The sequence below is a fragment of the Erpetoichthys calabaricus genome, chromosome 8, assembly GCF_900747795.2.
Source record: "Erpetoichthys calabaricus chromosome 8, fErpCal1.3, whole genome shotgun sequence".
Classification (NCBI taxonomy): Eukaryota; Metazoa; Chordata; class Cladistia; order Polypteriformes; family Polypteridae; genus Erpetoichthys; species Erpetoichthys calabaricus.
In genome coordinates, this window is record NC_041401.2 from 6029360 (window position 1) to 6049123 (window position 19764).

Below are 19764 nucleotides of genomic sequence, written 5' to 3' on the forward strand. Positions count from 1 at the left end.
ATTTCTCTGAAAAGGTACATGATGGGTGAATTTTGATGTGATATTCGTGATCAGCACCCAAAAATCTACAAGAAACACCCAACTGTGTTCAAGAAGCAAAAATATTGTGGCGCAGAATATCAGTGCGTCCCTGATGCTTATCTTGGCTTCTTTGCTGCCCTTCTTGACACCCACCAGGCCATTCTCCAAAAGTCTTCACCTCACTCCTAACCTGCCTGGTGCCATTCCTGACTAAGCTCTGCCCTGGCAGTGCCCGCAGCTGAGTCAACGCTGCTGGCGCTTGCTGGACTTTCTTGTGCCCCTTGAAGCCTTCTTCACCTCTCTATTGTAACTCAATCAGCCTTGTCCTTGTCACCACTGTCACCCGTGCTAACAAGAGAATCACTGAAATGACATGAGCAGGTTATATTTTGTGGCAGGGCTGACGTGCAGTGGTTTTTTGGGATTAAGTTTATTTTCATGGCATAGAGAGACTTTGTAATTCATTGCAATTCATCTGATCGCTCGTCAGAACATTCTGGATTCAATGCAAATGGCCATCATAAAAACTGAGGCAGCAAACTTTGTGAAATTCGTATTTGTGTCATCCTCAAAACGTTTGGCCACAACTGTACATCAAAAGAGAAACTACAGCAAACAGCAGGACCACGAGCCCCAGCACACGAGTCACTCTACCAAAGAGGGCTTGAAGAGGAATAAAATAAAAAGTCAAAGTCCTGACCTGAACTCCACAGAAATGTCGTGGAGGGGACCTGCAGTGGGCGGCTCATTTGAGGAAACCCAGCAGCACCCCCCCAAGTCAAGGCCAATCTGTATGGAGGACTGGGGGCTAAAACTCCACCAAGGTGACGTGCAGGCGTGATCAAGACCACCCGGAGATGTTTGGCTGCAGTTATTGTTGCAAAAGGGGGTCACACCAAATACCACAAGCAAAGGCTTGCATACTTTTAATACTGGAGTGGGGGGAGGGGGGGGTCCTCAATAAATGACCAAGTGTGACATTATTGTCTCATTTGTGTTCTCTTCACCCACTTTTAGGACAGGCGTGTAAATCAATGTCTCATTTATGACAGAATATGGAAAATACGCAAGGGTTCACTAACGGTCAAGCACCACTGAATGCCCTAAAGGTACACGGGACAAAGAACAGCCACATGCCAGCTATCCACTGTACCCCAGGTGGCACAGCACCAGGCTCAATCATTATGCCACTGTCTATCTGAGGGATCTTGTAGTGTAAATTGTTACATGTGAGTGTTGTCATAGTGATGATCAATGTGAAAGATGCCACATAAAATAGAAAGCAAGTGCAAAGGTTGGCAAACCCTCATTTTAATCCTGAGAGACCCTGCACAGGAGTGTGCCCCTTGTCGTGCCATGACTGTGGTCTTCTTTCTCTCTTTCTCTTATGTGCTGCCTACCTAACTGAATGCCCACCTTTAAAGGTTGTATCTCTAACTGAATAACTGCGTCACCACGGACCCCCAAATTTAATTTAGTGCAAAGATGAAATGAGTTGCATGGAAAGCACACAACACATATCTCACACCGGGACAACGGCACAAATGTAATATGGAAAAAGTGTCTTATGGGTGTGGGTGCGGGTTCACCATCAGTAACACGGTTTTCCATTTCCCTTAGAGGGGACTAGAAGTGACTTTCAGCCAAAGTGCCACAAGTGCCGATCCTCCCGCGCCACCACACTCTCAGCTACCTGAAACAGGGGAGAACGGAGCTCCTTATGGCCCTCTGGTCACGATTTGACAATTTGTCACTTTTCATATTAAATGTGATTTCCTGCTGGACTCCCACCTCATTTTTTTCTTACCCTGTCCATTTTTACAATATTATACAGTTTATATATTTATATAGTGTCATAAATAAGGGATTAAGTGACATCTTTAGGGCTGCAGTACGGTAAGCAATACAACCCCAAGCAGACAGGGGGCACTGTTGGTACATTTCCTTTTTTCATTTGTAGTACTAGGGTGTTGTACCGTGTTAGCCATTATGAATGGTCGCCAGTGGGATGATGTATGACTCAGCGTCCTCCTCCACCATTAACTTCACCCCTTCCGGGTTGGTGCCATACACACCTCAATCACCTGAAGTGGATGTTCACTAGAGCACCATCTATGAAGGTGGAAGGATTGATCCCTCACCTCTGTGTTTTGACGACCTGAATTCCAACCCATTTTTGCGACCTGGTGTGCCATTTATCTTCCCCTCTTTTATTCCCATCATTAAAAAGGATTTACCAGCTGGTACTCCAACCCGTTTAATGTTTCCTCGTGACTTTCTTCCAGATCACATTGGCGTAGTCGGCAGGATTTCATATGAAGGAGACAGGAAAGCCAACCAGACCTTCGGGCAGTCATCCAAAATATAAAGGAACAGATTTTACAATAACATCTGCAGGTCACGATACAAAGAGATGACTTGGCATAAGCGGAGGTGCGATGCACAATGACGGAGACGATCAAGGCAGAAAGAACTCTTATGGCATCACTCAGTGTCCGGGTGATGTGCGATCTCATTTCCACTTCCATCAATAAAGCTTCCGGGACTGCTCAATAAACACCTGGAAGCCACTAGAAGTGGGCATTCATTCAGAACCTGTGACTAAGGAAGACGGGAGGTCCTACTCAGAAGTCACACTTTTTCATTTGTTAACAGCACAATATTTACACCCTTGTGTCTGTTGTCTTTTGAATTCTTTTATTACACCACCATTAAATGGGGATACCAACTTGGTGTCCCAACTCTTTGCTTTGATCCTCTCATTTTATTGTTTTGAGATAGATAGATAGATAGATAGATAGATAGATAGATAGATAGATAGATAGATAGATAGATAGATAGATAGATAGATAGATAGATAGATAGATAGATAGATAGATAGACACTACATAATATAATTACATAGATAGATAGACCTGCAACTTCATGGCTCAAACAATGGTAATTCTACTCTGAGCCATGGGGTGGCGCTATATCTAACTACTTCTGCTTTTCTTCTGCAGATTGAGGGATAGATGGCTGAACGATCTCTGACATCATTTCCAGTTTCTGACCTATTAGACACACCCCTTCCACTAACTCAGCCTGACAGCTGGCTCCACTACCTTCTAGAGGCAGTCGATACAGAACTTCAGTCTGAAAAGATGTTCTGCATAAACTGCAGGCCAAACTGTGCAAACCTTTGGTTTTTTGTTTTGTTTTTTTCCATTAGCTTTATGGGGTTACCTTTGGTGCCCCCAAATCTTTATGATCTCTTTTGGTGTTTACTTCTACACACTGTTAGGTTGGGAGCATGCACTGAAAGATAAACATTAAAAAGCTGTACTCACTCCTCAGTATGTCCTTTACATGGTGAAACCAATTCTCACAGTGGTCTTCACTCAGGTTGCCCAGATGGATGGTGTGGTCTTTCAGTTTCTTTCCCTTCTTGTAGCACTGGAAGAGGGTAATGCCCAAGAGGGTGCCCCCTTTCTGCTGGCCTGCTGACCGTCTTCGTTTCAGCTTCACGGCAAAAATGTCCTTCATTTCCACAAACTTTTCTCTATGCTTTGAGTTGGCAGGTGAATTGTCTGTCAGGAAAAGTAAGATAATGGCACTATATTAGATAGATAGATAGATAGATAGATAGATAGATAGATAGATAGATAGATAGATAGATAGATAGATAGATAGATAGATAGATAGATAGATAGATATAAAAGGCACTATATAATAGATAGATAGATAGATATGAAAGGCACTATATAATAGATAGATAGATAGATAGATAGATAGATAGATAGATAGATAGATAGATAGATAGATAGATAGATAGATAGATAGATAGATAGATAGATAGATAGATAGATAGATAGATTTGAAAGTAGTTTGAAAAGGCACTGTATAATAGAAATATAATGCTGCATGCTGAAAACATAATACCAGGATGTAACTCATCAAACAGATCAGTTGTTGTAGTTCATCCTTTCAGGGGGTTACTTTTGAAAACAACAGGCAGGGCAGCACTAATTAATCAGCTGATTGATCATAAAAGCACATAATGAAACAAGTAGTTCATAAGTTAATTAAGCACAAAATATGTTATAATAAATTTTGTACTGTAACATGACACAAAAAATCCTGGTGCAAGGCTGGCACCAGCTGTAGGTGTGGTGCCAGTGCACTATGGATGGCTCTGCCACTTCTGACATACTACAGACACCAAACCCTACCAGAAATGTCATGCTAAAGACCCCCTAGTGCATTCTTCTGTTCATCAACTCTCTCTCTCTCTCTCTCTCTCTCTCTCTCTCTCTCTCTCTCTCTCTCTCTCTCTCTCTCTCTCTCTCTCTCTCTCTCTCTCTCACACACACACACACACACATCAGGCACCAACATGCAAGGCTGATCTGATTCAAAGCCATTCCAGGGCATGAGACCTACAAAAGACCCAGAAAACAAGGCCACTCCTAAAGACAGGCCTCACTCCAGGCATCCTGACCCCAAATTTAATTGGCAAGGATTTGGTTTTAGAACCTCTAAAGATAAGTTACATGATCAAAAATGCCTCTCAAGGAAGAAGAACCATCAAAACCTCTGGCTTGAGTGACAAGCACAAAATAGAATCTTTATACTGTAAATGAAGATTTTTATGTGTAATATTGAAACAAAGTAAAAAAAAAAAAGTCAGCAGGGTTTGACTGAAAGGGCAACCCGCAGCAAACAAATCCTAAACAAAGTCAAATACACCAGAACTAAAAATAGAAAGAAAAGTCCTCAAAATCAATACTCAGAATTATGCACTCATCTAACGTCAATGAAATCCTGAAACGTCTCAAATATAAACAAATATATAGGCTGGGGGTGGAGCTACAGCAGCGAAATCTGGTATGCCCCGCCTCTTGGGGGAGTCTACCCACAATCACAAGGAACATAAGAGAACATAGAAGCACAATATACACATACTAAATAATAAATATATGGCAAAATATTAATTGAAATTACATAATAATTAAAAAAATAACCAAAAAAAGAAAATAGACATAAGAAAGGGATACAAACTTAGCTGTAGCATAACTATGCTTAAAGTTTTTAGGCTATCTCTGCCTACCCACTAAACTCAAATAATAATAATAATAAATTTTACTTACAGTATATATTGCCGGGCGGCACGGTGGCGCAGTGGATAGCACTGCTGCCTCGTAGTTAGGAGACCCAGATTCACTTCCCGGGTCCTCCCTGCGTGGAGTTTGCATGTTCTCCCCGTGTCTGCGTGGGTTTCCTCCGGGCGCTCCGGTTTCCTCCCACAGTCCAAAGACATGCAGGTTAGGTGGATTGGTGATCCTAAATTGTCCCTAATGTGTGGTTGGTGTATGTGTGTATGTGTGTGTGCCCTGCGGTGGGCTGGCAGCCTGCCCGGGGTTTGTTTCCTGCCTTGCGCCCTTTGTTGGCTGGGATTGGCTCCAGCAGACCCCTGTGACCCTGTGTTCGGATTCAGCGGGTTGGATAATGGATGGATGGATGGATGGTATACATTGCCTTTGCTATGTTCAAAACACTCAAAAAAAGTGCAAACCTCAAAAACAAAACTCAGGTCAATACCCAAAGCTTAGGCCTCATCTATCCAAATCAGCCTGGCCCCAAACTCAAGATGCAGGCTTGCAAACACAGTTCCAAATCACAAATGCCAGTGTAATCGCAAAACAAAGCAAAAGGGGTCAGAATATCCAGAAATGGACAAAAGTACGGAATAAACTCAAGAGAGCTCACCACACCATGAGCACATTTAATGAACTGTAGGGGACTGTGTGTTTTCCCAGGCTTTATAAGGCTGAGGGCACTCCGTTGATGAAGATGGACAGGTGGCCTGAGGGCCCACCAAACACATGGGACATTACAGAAGATACATAGACACATAAAAAACAAAACGACTAACACTATTAACATAAAGAAAGGAATCAAAAATAAGCAGTAAAGTCATGAACCCCAGTCTGGGGGGGGGGGGCCCTGAGTGAAGTGCTTCAATAATGGAGGCATAAAAATAAAAAAGCAAGATTATTAAAATAAAATACTAAATAATACTTAACAAAACAGTAAAAAAAAACACATTAAATAAGAACTTAAGCAAGAGAATGAATCTGATTTCATGTTGTGTGAGTGTCACTGAAATGAGTCAATGTCACGACATTTTCTAACCCCCTTTCCCAGCTAGCACAGGGTGAAAGGCAAGAACAAACCCTGGACAGGGCGACAGTCCATCGTAGGACAAACGCACACAGTTTTGTGTCGCCATTTCACCTAACCTGTATGTGTTTGGACAGTGGGAAGTAACACGGGGAGAACATGCCAACTCCATGCAGGGAGGACACGGGACGCGAACCCTGGTGTCCTTAATGCGAGGTATAGCAGCGCTACTACTGCGCCATCCAATGAATGAAGTGACAAATTCATAAAGAAATAAGCAGCAAACATATATTTCATGACACATTTAATTATTTATGTGGTGGGCTGGCGTCCTGCCCGGGGTTTTTTTTCCTGCCTTGCGCTCTGTGTTGGCTGGGATTGGCTCCAGCAGACCCCCGTGACCCTGTAGTTAGGATAAAACAGGTTGGATAATGGATGGATGGATGGATGTATTTAATTATTTATTATCACAAATCGAGTTGTATTATTCACTTATTGGCAGAATTGACGGCTCTTCTCGTGATATTTGCGCGTTCCTTTCATTTTGTCCGAAATGGAGGCACCGTAAGGTGGCTTTGTAACTGCGCTTTCTAGAAAAGGCGCCATAAAACTTTTACAGCGTCTGCTTTGTGGTGCACTCTTTATAGCGCACTGACGCAAAGAAGATTCCTCCATTCATTTTTCATGGTCTCTTATAAAATCAATACGGAAGGCTTAAAGAATGGAAGGACTGGTGCACTGCGGTGGGTTGGCACCCTACCCGGGATTGGTTCCCTGCCTTGTGCCCTGTGTTGGCTGGGATTGGCTCCAGCAGACCCCCGTGACCCTGTGTTCGGATTCAGCGGGTTGGAAAATGGATGGATGGAGGACTGCAGCAGCGATTTAAAAAAAAATTAAAAATCGCTCAGATTGGGGTTTAAAACTAAGAGTTTTTCAATCGGTTAGTGTATAAATGCACTTTTTCTTTCTTTCTTTCTTTCTTTCTTTCTTTCTTTCTTTCTTTCTTTCTTTCTTTCTTTCTTTCGGCAATAGCCGCCGTTTTTTGGGGTTTTTTTTTGTCATTTTGTCCGGGCTGGTAACTGACGCGCGCGCGCGTGTCCGCTGATTTGTGATTCGCTGTCATCTCCAGCTGGAAATTGCTACTATTTGATAAAGTCTGGCAATTAAATTGCATTTAAATATGTTTCCGAAACGCCATAAACATTAAGTCGATGTACAGTCATATTTCTAAGCACGTGTGCGCCTTGTCGCTTCATTTCGAGTGGAAGTCTGTGTTTCAGAACATTAACTGTCCTCTCTTATTACTTAGTAAGATACTGCGCGCCATCTGTTCCTGTTAGGGATTTAGGTACACATCTCCTGGATATCATGCTATTTATTTAACTCAGCAGCCTCTTCCTATTATTGTACTATCTCAACAAAAAGAATCAAATTAATTAGAGGGAATAAAGATAATCTCTCCTGACAGGGAAGTCTGTGAAGTAGGAAGAGGCCGGCGTGGCGCGTATTAACGTGGGGGGGGGGGGGGGGGGGGGGGGGGGGGGGCGGCGCAGTGATGCTAAGAAACTAAACGCACTTTGTGGCACCTTATCAGAGAGGCTGGGGCGCGGTGGGTGGGTCGGATTTCACACACACAATAAAATAAAAATATTAATAATAATAATAAAAAAACCTGCACACCCACATGCACAGTCTCCAAAAGACACACACACCCGCGTGCGCGAGCGCGCGCGCGCACACGCACACACACACAGACAGACAACACCATAAGATGGGGGGGCCTTGTCGAAATCAATCTTGGCACATCTGTCTGATGCAGACCGTAAACAGGATTAGAGTTGGATTTATCTGCTTGACGCTAATTGCGTTCGCAGGTTCTGCACATGTCCACTTTTTAAATACAGCCTGGAAAATTAAGCCTGCCTGATACATGAAACTCTGACGAGCCATTTTCGGCGCGCGCCCCCGCCTGCCCGCCTGCCCGCCCGGCTGCCTTGTCTGTTTCGACGACGAGATGTGGATCTGCCTTGCTGGCTGCTGACACTACTTACGAGTTAATTCCCCAATTAAGAATAATAAAATTCTGTTTGAATATGCCACACGCTGCGCCGAGGCGGGAGGTTACAGAAGGCAATAAATCTGAACGCACTTTCATTACAAACGCCTAGCCTGTTGTGATTTTAGTCTTTTAAATGGGACCTTTAGACATCTGATATCACAACCAGAGCTGCTTACCAGCAGGAATCCCATTGGCTGGGGCTTAAATATCAAAACGGAATATAATATAATATAATATAATATAATATAATATAATATAATGGCAAGATGGTGAGAGCTGCTGCCTCACAGGTCAAGTTTCCCGTACAGAATTTATCTTTGTGGTTTTCCTCCTCCTTCCATATCCAAAAAGAGATGTCTGTGTTAGGTCAACTGGCAAGGCCATATTGACCGAGTGTCAGTGTGGGTGTCTGCACGAATGCGCCCTATCCAGGGCAGTATTGTACTCACTCCCCATGCTGCCAGGATGTGCTCAACCCTCCCCACAACTCTGAATTGCATTGTACAGATTTGAAAATGTTATAATTTGACATTACTATTTTCTAATAAGACTAATCCTGAACCGAGTTATGGGGTTGGGGGGGACCTGCAGCCTATCCTAGCAAGTGTAGGATGCAAGGAAGGAATAATCCCTGGAAAGGATGCCAGCCAATCAGAGTGAACATACACAGACACACACACACACACACAGACACACACATACACTCGTCAGGGGTCAATTTAGCATCACCTATACACTCAATCTGCATGTTTTTGGACTGTGAGAGGAAAGTGGTGCACCCAGAGGAAACCCCTATGGATACAGGGAGGACATGCAGATTCCACGCAGTGAGGACCTGGGACACAAATCCTGGGCTCCATACTGCGAGACAGCAATGCTTCCACTGCTTCTGTGGTGTCCATGTTATAATATAACAGAACTAGCTGCGCTACCCATCTAACACGGGTAAGTGATCAATGCAGAACTCAGCATTAACATTTGCAGGGCGTCATCTACTGCAATGTATTTTGTAAAACATGTAGTAATAAAATGCGTTGCATTTGTCATTCCAACGAATGTCACATTACAATGTAGTAAAATGCGCTGCTGCAAAGGTTTGTGATATGCCATCTGTTGGAATGATACATGCAATGCATTTTATGTCTAAAAATGTCTGTGATGCACCATCTGTTGGAATGACAAGTGCATTTGTCTCCGTTATATGCCATTAGGCATGGGATTCATAAAAGCACTGTTAATGTTTGTGATGTGCCATCTGTTGGAATGACAAGTGCAATATAGATATGCCTCTCTCTCTCTCTTTTTTTAAACAAAGTAGTGTGGTAGACAGTAGAAGTTTAGGGACTGTCAAAACTAGATCTGATATTATTTTAGGAGAATTAAGTGATAGTTGTTGGGCTGAATGGCCTGTTCTCATCCAGATTGTTCTAATATAAAGTGCCATTTGGTACGGGGTACTTAAAAGCAGTGTTAATGTTTGTGATGTGCCATCTTCAAATAACAAATTCAATGCATTTTATTTCTACAAATGTTTATGATGTACCATTTGTTGGAATGGCAAATGCAATGCATTTTATTACTACAAATGTTTGCGATACACCATTTGTTGTAATGGCAAATTCAATGTATTTTATTACTACAAATATTTATGATGTACCATTTGTTGGAATGGCAAATGCAATGCATTTTATTACTACAAATGTTTGTGATACACCATTTGTTGGAATGGCAAATGCAATGCATTTTATTCGTACAAATGTTTGTGATACACCATTTGTTGGAATGGGAAATGCAAAGCATTTTATTACTACAAATGTTTCTGATGTACCATTTGTTGGAATGACAGATGCAATGCATTTGTCTCTGTTATATGCCATTTGGTATGGGATTCCTATAGTGAGTACCTTCCATCCATCCATCCATCCTCTTCAGCTTATCCGAGATCAGGTCGTGGGGGCAGCAGCTTGAGCAGAGATACCCAGACTTCCCTCTCCCCGGCCACTTCTTCTAGCTCTTCTGGGAGAATCCTGAGGCTTTCCCAGGCCAGCCGGGAGACATAGTCCCTCCAGCGTGTCCTGGGTCTTCCCCGGGGCCTCCTCCCAGTTGGACATGCCCAGAACACCTCATCAGGGTGGCGTCCAGGAGGCATCCTGATCAGATGCCCGAGCCACCTCATCTGACTCCTCTCGATGTGGAGGAGCAGCGGCTCTACTCTGAGCCCCTCCCGGATGACTGAGCTTCTCACCAAATCTTTAAGGGAAAGCCCAGAAACCCTGCGGAGGAAACTCATTTCAGCCGCTTGTATTCGCGATCTCATTCTTTCGGTCACTAGGATTGGGTCACTGCTTTTTTGCAGATGATGTTGTCCTGTTTGCTTCATCAGGCCGTGATCTTCAGCTCTCTCTGGATCGGTTCACAGCTGAGTGTGAAGTGGCTGGGATGGGAATCAGCATCTCCAAATCTGAGACCATGGTCCTCAGCCGGAAAAGGTTGGAGTGTCCTCTCAGGGTTGGGAGCGAGATCCTGCCCCAAGTGGAGGAGTTCAAGTATCTTGGGATCTTGTTCACAAGTGAGGGAAGAATGGAGCGTGAGATCGAGAGGCGGTTCGGTGCAGCGTCTGCAGTGATGAGGGCTCTGCTTCGGTCTATCATGGTGAAAAAGGAGCTGAGCCATAAGGCAAAGCTCTCAATTTACCAGTCGGTCTATGTTCCTACCCTCACCTATGGACTACCCTCCCATACCATAATAATTAGCAGGTGTGAAGCTATAGGATATATGCTGTAATTAGAGATAAGTGAATATGTCGGGGTATCCATTTTCATTCTAAGTGTCTTCTTAATTGTTGACCAGTGTTTGCTGCTAATTATCTTCTTTTGCCTCCACTTTAATTGACTTGCTATTTAAGACTCAAAAGTAACGAGACCCTAAATGAGCAAACACTAGGCCACCTAACCTGTGTCCATCAGAGAATATCTGAAAATAAAGAAAGGTGAAGGTCTCAGTATGGCTGATCTGCTCAGGTCAAAACATTTCAAATAGTGTTCTGCTGTGGCAGAATGAGAGAAGCAGAAAGCCATGGAATTAAACAACAGGTTTAATTAACAACCAGAATCGTCTCCTAATCCAGAAACTGGTTGGAGTTAGGGACCCCAATTTAGCTGCTCATCCGTTGGCTCACCTCACATCTCATTTCTGTACGGCTGCCATTCAGAAGAGCTGAGTCCTAAAAACACATCAGTGAAAATGAAGGGGCATGAAGTCAGTTAGCAGTGAAAACTGGCCACTTATTAAGAAGACGGTTAGAATGAAAATCTACAGCCACATTAGCCCTCCAGGACCAGAGCTGGACACCCCTGGACATGATAAGTGGCACATTTCAAGTTCAACTTCATTGAACTGTATTGCCGTGTGTACATAATAATGAATTAAAAGTACGTACATAGCGCTCTTCTAGCTACTCAAAGTGCTTTACACACACAGTAGGCAGCCACTTCAACCACCACTAAATGTGGATGATATGATGGCAGCCATTTTTGTGCCAGGTCTCTCTCCACACATTAGCTGTTATGGGGTGAAAGCATGAAACAGATGGTTAGGCAAAACAAGGGACAGAGGATGATTAGGGGGACATGGTGGACAATATAGCCTGGTCATCAAGGTACAGCCTATGGGCCTTTTATGACAATAGAGAGTCAGGGCCTCAGTGTCCTCGTCACTGCCTTGTGGCTTTGGGACCATGAGGTAAGTATCCCCCCTTCCATGTATGGCTTCCCCAGCACCTCTTCCAGCAGCAGCAGCCCCAAGCTTCTTCTAGATGGTGTCCCATCCATGTACCAGTACACAGAAAAGACCTACTTGCATGATATTTAACAAACGAGCAGTATGGAGGTGGGGATTAAACCAGTGACCAGATGTCCTACAATCCAATGTCCAAGTGCAGATTGCTAGACCAGAGCCAGATGGAGATGGATAGTCGGCCTAGAGGACCCCCCCCCCCCCAAAACAAGTAACAGGGGAGCCTCAAATGGCTCAGATGAGGCCTCACTGCCCACCCTATAAAGATGTCAGGTGGATACCTAAGTCCTCCTATTTTGTTAATTAATAAAAATAATTCTTTTTGTTTATATAGTGCCTTTCCTCACCACTCAAAGTGCTTTTTATATGGCGAGGGGGGAGCCACTTCAACCACAGCCAATGTGCAGCACCCACCTGGATGATGCGACGGCAGCCATTTTGTGCCAGTACTCTCGCCACACATTAGCTTTTAAGTGTTGGAGGGGTGAGAGACAGTAGGCCGATTAGGAACAGGGGGCCTGTGGTGGGCAATTTAGCCAGGACATCGGGATGCACCTTACTCTTTTCAAAAGATGCTCAGGGATCTTAAATGACCACAGAGAGGCAGGTCCTCAGGTTTTATGTCTTATTCAAAGAATGGCACCATATTTACAGCAGGGTCCCCATCACAGCATTGGGGTCCGCACACAGAACTGCTGTCCGCACCAACATTTCTTCCGGCAGCAACTCAAGCTTTCCCTAGATGGTCTCCCATCTAAGTACTGGGAGGGACTGAAAGTGCTTAGCTTCAGGTGGACGAGCTCTTCTGAAGTGTGGCTGCTGACCTTAACTGTAGTCCCCCCCATGCCAGGAACATAATAGATTAGTCAGGAGACAACCAGGAGTGAATCTGGCTTCAAACTGGGTGGGATTGAACAAGTTGATGGCTCACTGAGTGTCACTTTTCTAAACCAATCCAACGCCTCAAGAAGGCGGAGCTCATAAGAAGGGGCGGGGACTTTGAGCTGCAAAGATCAGAGGTTCTCTCGTTAACCTGGTCAGACAGACAGCGAGCTTCTGATCGTGACAAATGGTCCACAACCGAAAAGTCTCATGAAAGGACCCTCAATAAACATATAAATGTGTGTTACGTGTGCGGAGAGCATGCCGCATGGGTTATAAACAAATTATAACTTGTTGCAAAGGAAAAACCCTTTCTGTACACTCACATTACTGTATATGCTGGCATTTGGACAGAGGCAGTGGTGCTGTAAGAATTATGTTTCTGGACTTCTCTAGCGCCTTCAACACCATCCAACCTCTGCTCCTTAGGGACAAGCTGACAGAGATGGGAGTAGATTCATACCCGGTGGCATGGATCGTGGACTATCTTACAGACAGACCTCGGTATGTGCGTCTCGGGAACTGCACGTCTGACATTGTGGTCAGCAGCACAGGAGTGACGCAGAGGACTGTACTTTCTCCAGTCCTGTTCAGCTGATATACATCAGACTTCCAATATAACTCGGAGTCCTGCCACGTGCAAAAGTTCACTGACGACACTGCTATCGTGGGCTGCATCAGGAGTGGGCAGGAGGAGGAGTATACAAACCTAATCAATGACTTTGTTAAATGGTGCGACTCAAACCACCTACAACTGAACACCAGCAAAACCAAGGAACTGGTGGTGGATTTTAGGAGGCCCAGACCCCTCATGGACCCTGTGATCGTCAGAGGTGACTGTGTGCAGAGGGTGCAGACCTATAAATACCTGGGAGTGCAGCTGGATGATAAACTGGACTGGACTGCCAATACTGATGCTCTGTGTAAGAAAGGACAGAGCCGACTATACTTCCTTAGAAGGCTGGCGTCCTTCAACATCTGCAATAAGACGCTGCAGATGTTCTATCAGACGGTTGTGGCAAGCGCCCTCTTCTACACGGTGGTGTGCTGGGGAGGCAGCATTAAGAAGAAAGACGCCTCACGTCTGGACAAACTGGTGAGGAAGGCAGGCTCTATTGTAGGCACAGAGCTGGACAGCTTGACATCTGTGGCAGAGCGATGGGCGCTGAGCAGACTCCTGTCAATCATGGAGAATCCACTGCATCCACTGTTCCTCCATCACACTATGCGACTCTTCAATTCCACCAGGGTGGGGGGGGGGTAAATGTTAACATTATACCAAGTTATGGTCTGTTGTTATCACTCTTTAATTTAATATTGTCTTTATCAGTATGCTGCTGCTGCTAGAGAATGGGAATTTCTCCTTGGGATTAATAAAGTATCTATCTATCTATCTATCTATCTATCTATCTATCTATCTATCTATCTATCTATCTATCTATCTATCTATCTATCTATCTATCTATCTATCTATCTATCTATCATCTACAAACATAACCAGCTGGTTCCTTATATTCCTATCTAAATCATCCATCCAGGGTCATGGGGGTCTGCTGGAGCCAATCCCAGCCAACACAGGGTGCAAGGCAGGAAACAAACCCTGGGCAGGGCACCAGCCTACCACAGGGCGTGCACACACACACACACACACACCAAGCACACACTAGGGACAATTTAGAATCGCCAATGCATCTAGCCTGCATGTCTTTGGACTGTGGAAGGAAACCCACGCAGACACGGGGAGAACATGCAAACTCCACACAGGGAGGAGCCGGGAAGCGAACCCGGGTCTCCTAACTGCATGGCTCCTATCTAAATCATTTCAATATATTAAAAATAGCGGAGACCCCAGCACTGCCCGCTGCTGGATGACACACTTAATGGCCCCCATTTCTCATTAAGTTCCTCACACCATCACCCTCAGCTTCCTGAGCCAATTCTGCACCGGCCTACACACCACACCCTGAACTACCACTTCTTTTAGTTTGATGCCCACCCTCTCATGTGGCATCTCATCAAATGCTTTTTGAAAGCCCAGATCAATAATCTCATCTGCTCCTCTCCTTTTTGCTCCTTTTTGTTGCCTCCTCATAGAATTTTCCAGCATGTTAGTAAAACACGACCTCCCTCTTCTGAGCCCTTGCTGACTGCTCACTAAAACTCCTGTTCTTGCCATGTGTTGCGTGTAGAGACTGTCACACACGTGCGAGTAGGGTGACATTGTTTGGACCAAGTAAAGGTAATTCCATGCCAGGCCAGGGGAGGATGGGGTGCACTAAACCTTCTCCTGTTATCTCTACAGACCAGCCGCGGGAAAACCCATCTGTGTCAGTGATGACACTTCCGGTTGTGGCACCCAGAAGAACGTCACCTCTGGTTCTGGTGCACAGTGTGATGTCAGAAGAATGTCACTTCTGGTCTGATCACTTAAAGCCGCTATCTTTCCCAACCCTCGTCAGTTCTAGCTTGGACTCAGTGCTATCAACAGCTCTGTATTATTCAAAAAAAACATTTGTAGCCGGGAATATTATACGGGTGGCTGCCCCAAACCTTTTTTAGGTGTGTCGAGTCTGTTCCTTTTCACAATACTTAAATCTGCCTGGTCACCTTGTTTTATACAACAGGATAATATTTGCCACCTTCTAGTCCCCAGTGTTGCTTCCTGATTGACGTCCTCCATGTTGGTAAAGCCTGACCTCCCTCTTCTGAAGCCCTCTCCCTCTTCCCTCTTCGTCCCCCATCGAGGATTTCAGATTACACGCCTGCCCAACCACTGAGGACGTCAGATTAGACGACTTTTCAGCCTGGTTTCACATTTCTTAATTACTGTGGACCCGCCCCTTTTTCCTGACAGCCAGTAACGTGTTCCCTGATGGGACAGGTGACCATGCAAAGGTTTTACAGGTACAGCAAGTTCAGCCTCAATCTCGGGCCTTTTCTGCCATTCTGTTGAAGTACGTAAAACATGAGCCATCAGACAGACAGAGGAGCGTCCCTTCTGTTTGCAAAGTGTCAAAGACCCGCATTAATAATAATAATAAAATAGATAGATAGATAGATAGATAGATAGATAGATAGATAGATAGATAGATAGATAGATAGATAGATAGATAGATAGATAGAAATGAAAGGCACTATATAATGATAATGACATAGATAGATAGATAGATAGATAGATAGATAGATAGATAGATAGATAGATAGATAGATAGATAGATAGATAGATAGATAGATAGATAGAAATGAAAGGCACTATATAATGATAATGACATAGATAGATAGATAGATAGATAGATAGATAGATAGATAGATAGATAGATAGATAGATAGATTCTTTATTAATCCCAAGGGGAAATTCACTTACAATAATAATATAATATAAACTTATAATAATACATTTTATTGATATAGCGCCTTTCACGTGCATTGCTTATTCCTGGCCCCTGTTATTCTGGCTGAGCACTCATTGGCTGTCAGCTCTTGTATACATGCAGAGCCCACTCCAACGACTCGAGACAAACGATAACCCATCATGTAATCTGACATCCCCAGATGACAGGATCAGCAATGCAGTCGTCGAGTGAGGGGTCCCCTCTGACTAGAAGTCGTGTAATGTGACGTCAGCTTTTACAGATAATGAACAGCTTTGACTCATTCAGTGCTCAGTGTCATCAGGCAGCTCTCAGTTTAGGGTTTGTCACCATCTTTGAACGAATCATCTGTGACTCATCTTAATCTCATTACTGATTAGTGCCACTGCCATTGTCTCCCTGAGACGAGTCCTGTAGTGATCGCTGTCTTCCTGGACCCTCACGGATGCTTTCTGCAGTCAGTCCACCAGACTGTCCACCAGCTCCATGACAGCCAGTCAGACACCTGGCTCGGTCAATCATCCCCCATGATAGGACACCTCCACCACGTCAATCAGGGTGCACTTGTCCTCGACTCTCCCACTGATGCTCAGTGAGCTCCTCCTGATTGCCCCCCCTAAACAAATCCTCATACTATATGTCACATTTCAATGTGGCTGCATTTTAGGTTAAAACAAAAGAGTCGAAGTGTCCTGCATCATCACAATGAGATGTGGCAGGGGCTGGAGAGGGGGTGGTGAAGGTCCTCTCTACGTGGTACCTTCCAGCAGTCCCAAAGAGACTGCAGCTCCACACTCACATCTGGGGGGGTCCCGCTGGCTTCCACATTTCCCTTCACTCAACTCGGCCAAGTGAGACGTGTGCTGCGCTCGAAAGACTCGCCCCAGGCAGACCCACGGGCCGCCTTGGCAAAAAAAAAAATTATTTTAAACTGCCGATGGTGAAGATTAGTAGAAGAAGAAGAAGAAGAAAAAAGTGAGAGCAGGAGAACCAAACTGGGAGAGGAACTAAAGAAAATCAGATAGATAGATAGGAAAGGCACTATATAAAAATACACGATATAACCGATAAACAGACCTGTCTGTCTAACTGGCACCAAAACGATTCCGAAGCAAATAACAGACAACTCCAAAACTGCCATCTTACTCCAGCCTCACCAGCAGTACCACCTTGGGATGAGAGGGGGCGCCGGCAACTCCCCACTTCTTCTCTCTCCACAACAGCGCCGGGAGGACGTCCCAGAACAGCATTTAGCTCCACCCCAAATTACCAGAAAAGTCTCCGCCCCTTCCACCCTGGACATCATAAAAACAGGCGATCCCCGGAAGGAGGTGGTCATTCTGGAGTGGGACCTAAATGGAGGAAGAGCTCCCACCAGAGTACCAAACTATAGGCTGGAAGGGCTCACTAGTCGAGTGACGATGGCACCAACCCTTTTTGTCATTAATTGAAGTTGCCTGGTTGGTACTCCAGCCCCCCTTCTCTGGCATCTTTGGTTTGTTCGCTTGGTCACATGGAAGCGAATAAAGGAGGCGGAGCTCTCAGTAGAGTTTTGTTAGTGCATTGCAAAGTGACACAACTCGGCTTTCTTTTATGCATTGTATTTGCTATTTGAGCCAAAGCAGGCGGACTTCTGTTACTAAACTTTGTGCTTGAAGATAAAGGTGTCCTCCCATCAGCCCCAGCGCAAAAATATTGGCACCATTTTGAATTTTTTTTTTTCGTCACATATGTGCACCTGGGAGCCACCTTCCAGCCTGTGGAGATGTAAGCAGTACCACCTTGAGATGAGAGGGGGCGCTGGCAACTCACCATTTCTTCTCTCTCTCCACCACAGCCCAGGATAATAATAATAAAAATAATAATTCATTACATTTATATAGCGCTTTTCTCAGTACTCAAAGAAACCTAGCTCCACCCCCAATGACCAGGACAGGCTCCACCCCTTCCACCCTGGACAACATAAAAACAGGCGATACCCAGAAGAAGGCGGTCACTCTGGAGCAGGACCTCAGCGGAGACAGAGCCCCTGCCAGAGTACCAAACTCTTTGGTTTGTTCGCTTGGTCACATGGCGTACTGTACTGCAAAAACCTACAAAGGAGGCGGAGCTCTCGATAGGATTTTTTGGTGCATTGCAAAGAATCAGAATCCATTTTATTCGCCAGCTCTTAATATACAGCAATTTGATGTGGTAAATTTGGACAATCCTGGGAAGGAGGTGGCATGATGACTCTTCACTTTCTTTTGTGTTTTATTTACTGTTTGAGCCAAAGCAGGTTGCCTTCTGTTACTAAACATGTTCTCCTTAAAGGATACATTCGGTATTTATTAAGTCAAAGTTATTTCTTCACAAACATGTGGTATTACAGTGCATCCGGAAAGTATTCCCAGCACATCACTTTTTCCACATTTTGTTCTGTTACAGCCTTATTCCAAAATGGATTAAATTCATTTTTTTCCTCAGAATTCTACACACAACACCCCATAATGACAACGTGAAAAAAGTTTACTTGAGGTTTTTAGAAATTTATTAAAAATAAACAAACTGAGAAATCCAATGTCCATAAGTATTCACAGCCTTTGCTCAATACTTTGTCGATGCCCCTTTGGCAGCAATTCCAGCCTCAAGTCTTGTTGAATATGATGCCACAAGCTTGGCACACCTATCCTTGGCCAGTTTGGCCCATTCCTCTTTGCAGCACCTCTCAAGCTCCATCAGGTTGGATGGGAAGCGTCGGTGCACAGCCATTTTAAGATCTCTCCAGAGATGTTCGATCGGATTCAAGTCTGGGCTCTGGCTGGGCCACTCAAGGACATTCACAGAGTTGTCCTGAAGCCACTCCTTTGATATCTTGGCTGTGTGCTTAGGGTCGTTGTCCTGCTGAAAGATGAACCGTCACCCCAGTCTGAGGTCAAGAGCGCTCTGGAGCAGGTTTTCATCCAGGATGTCTCTGTACTTTGCTGCAGTCATCTTTCCCTTTATCCTGACTAGTCTCCCAGTCCCTGCCGCTGAAAAACATCCCCACAGCATGATGCTGCCACCACCATACTTCACTGTAGGGATGGTATTGGCCTGCTGATGAGCGGTGCCTGGTTTCCTCCAAACGTGACGCCTGGCATTCACACCAAAGAGTTCAATCTTTGTCTCATCAGACCAGAGAATTTTCTTTCTCATGGTCTGAGAGTCCTTCAGGTGCCTTTTGGCAAACTCCAGGTGGGCTGCCATGTGCCTTTTACTAAGGAGTGGCTTCCGTCTGGCCACTCTACCATACAGGCCTGATTGGTGGATTGCTGCAGAGATGGTTGTCCTTCTGGAAGGTTCTCCTCTCTCCACAGAGGACCTCTGGAGCTCTGACAGAGTGCCCATCGGGTTCTTGGTCACCTCCCTGACTAAGGCCCTTCTCCCCTGATCGCTCAGTTTAGATGACCGGCCAGCTCTAGGAAGAGTCCTGGTGGTTTCGAACTTCTTCCA

At 44.8% G+C, this 19764-nt stretch overlaps 1 protein-coding gene across 3 annotated transcripts in view; it reads right to left on the minus strand.

Annotated features, from left to right (window-relative positions):
• Window positions 1–19764, minus strand: part of cerkl (ceramide kinase-like) — a 230398-nt gene that overhangs the window by 153924 nt on the left and 56710 nt on the right. For 2 of the 3 annotated variants that reach the window (XM_051930641.1, XM_051930643.1), the window contains exon 2: window positions 3351–3590. The exons of the other annotated variant lie outside the window; for it this stretch is intronic. In XM_051930641.1, the coding sequence (XP_051786601.1) occupies window positions 3351–3590 (240 nt within the window). The remainder of the gene's footprint in view (window positions 1–3350; window positions 3591–19764) is intronic. 3 annotated transcript variants of the gene reach the window in all.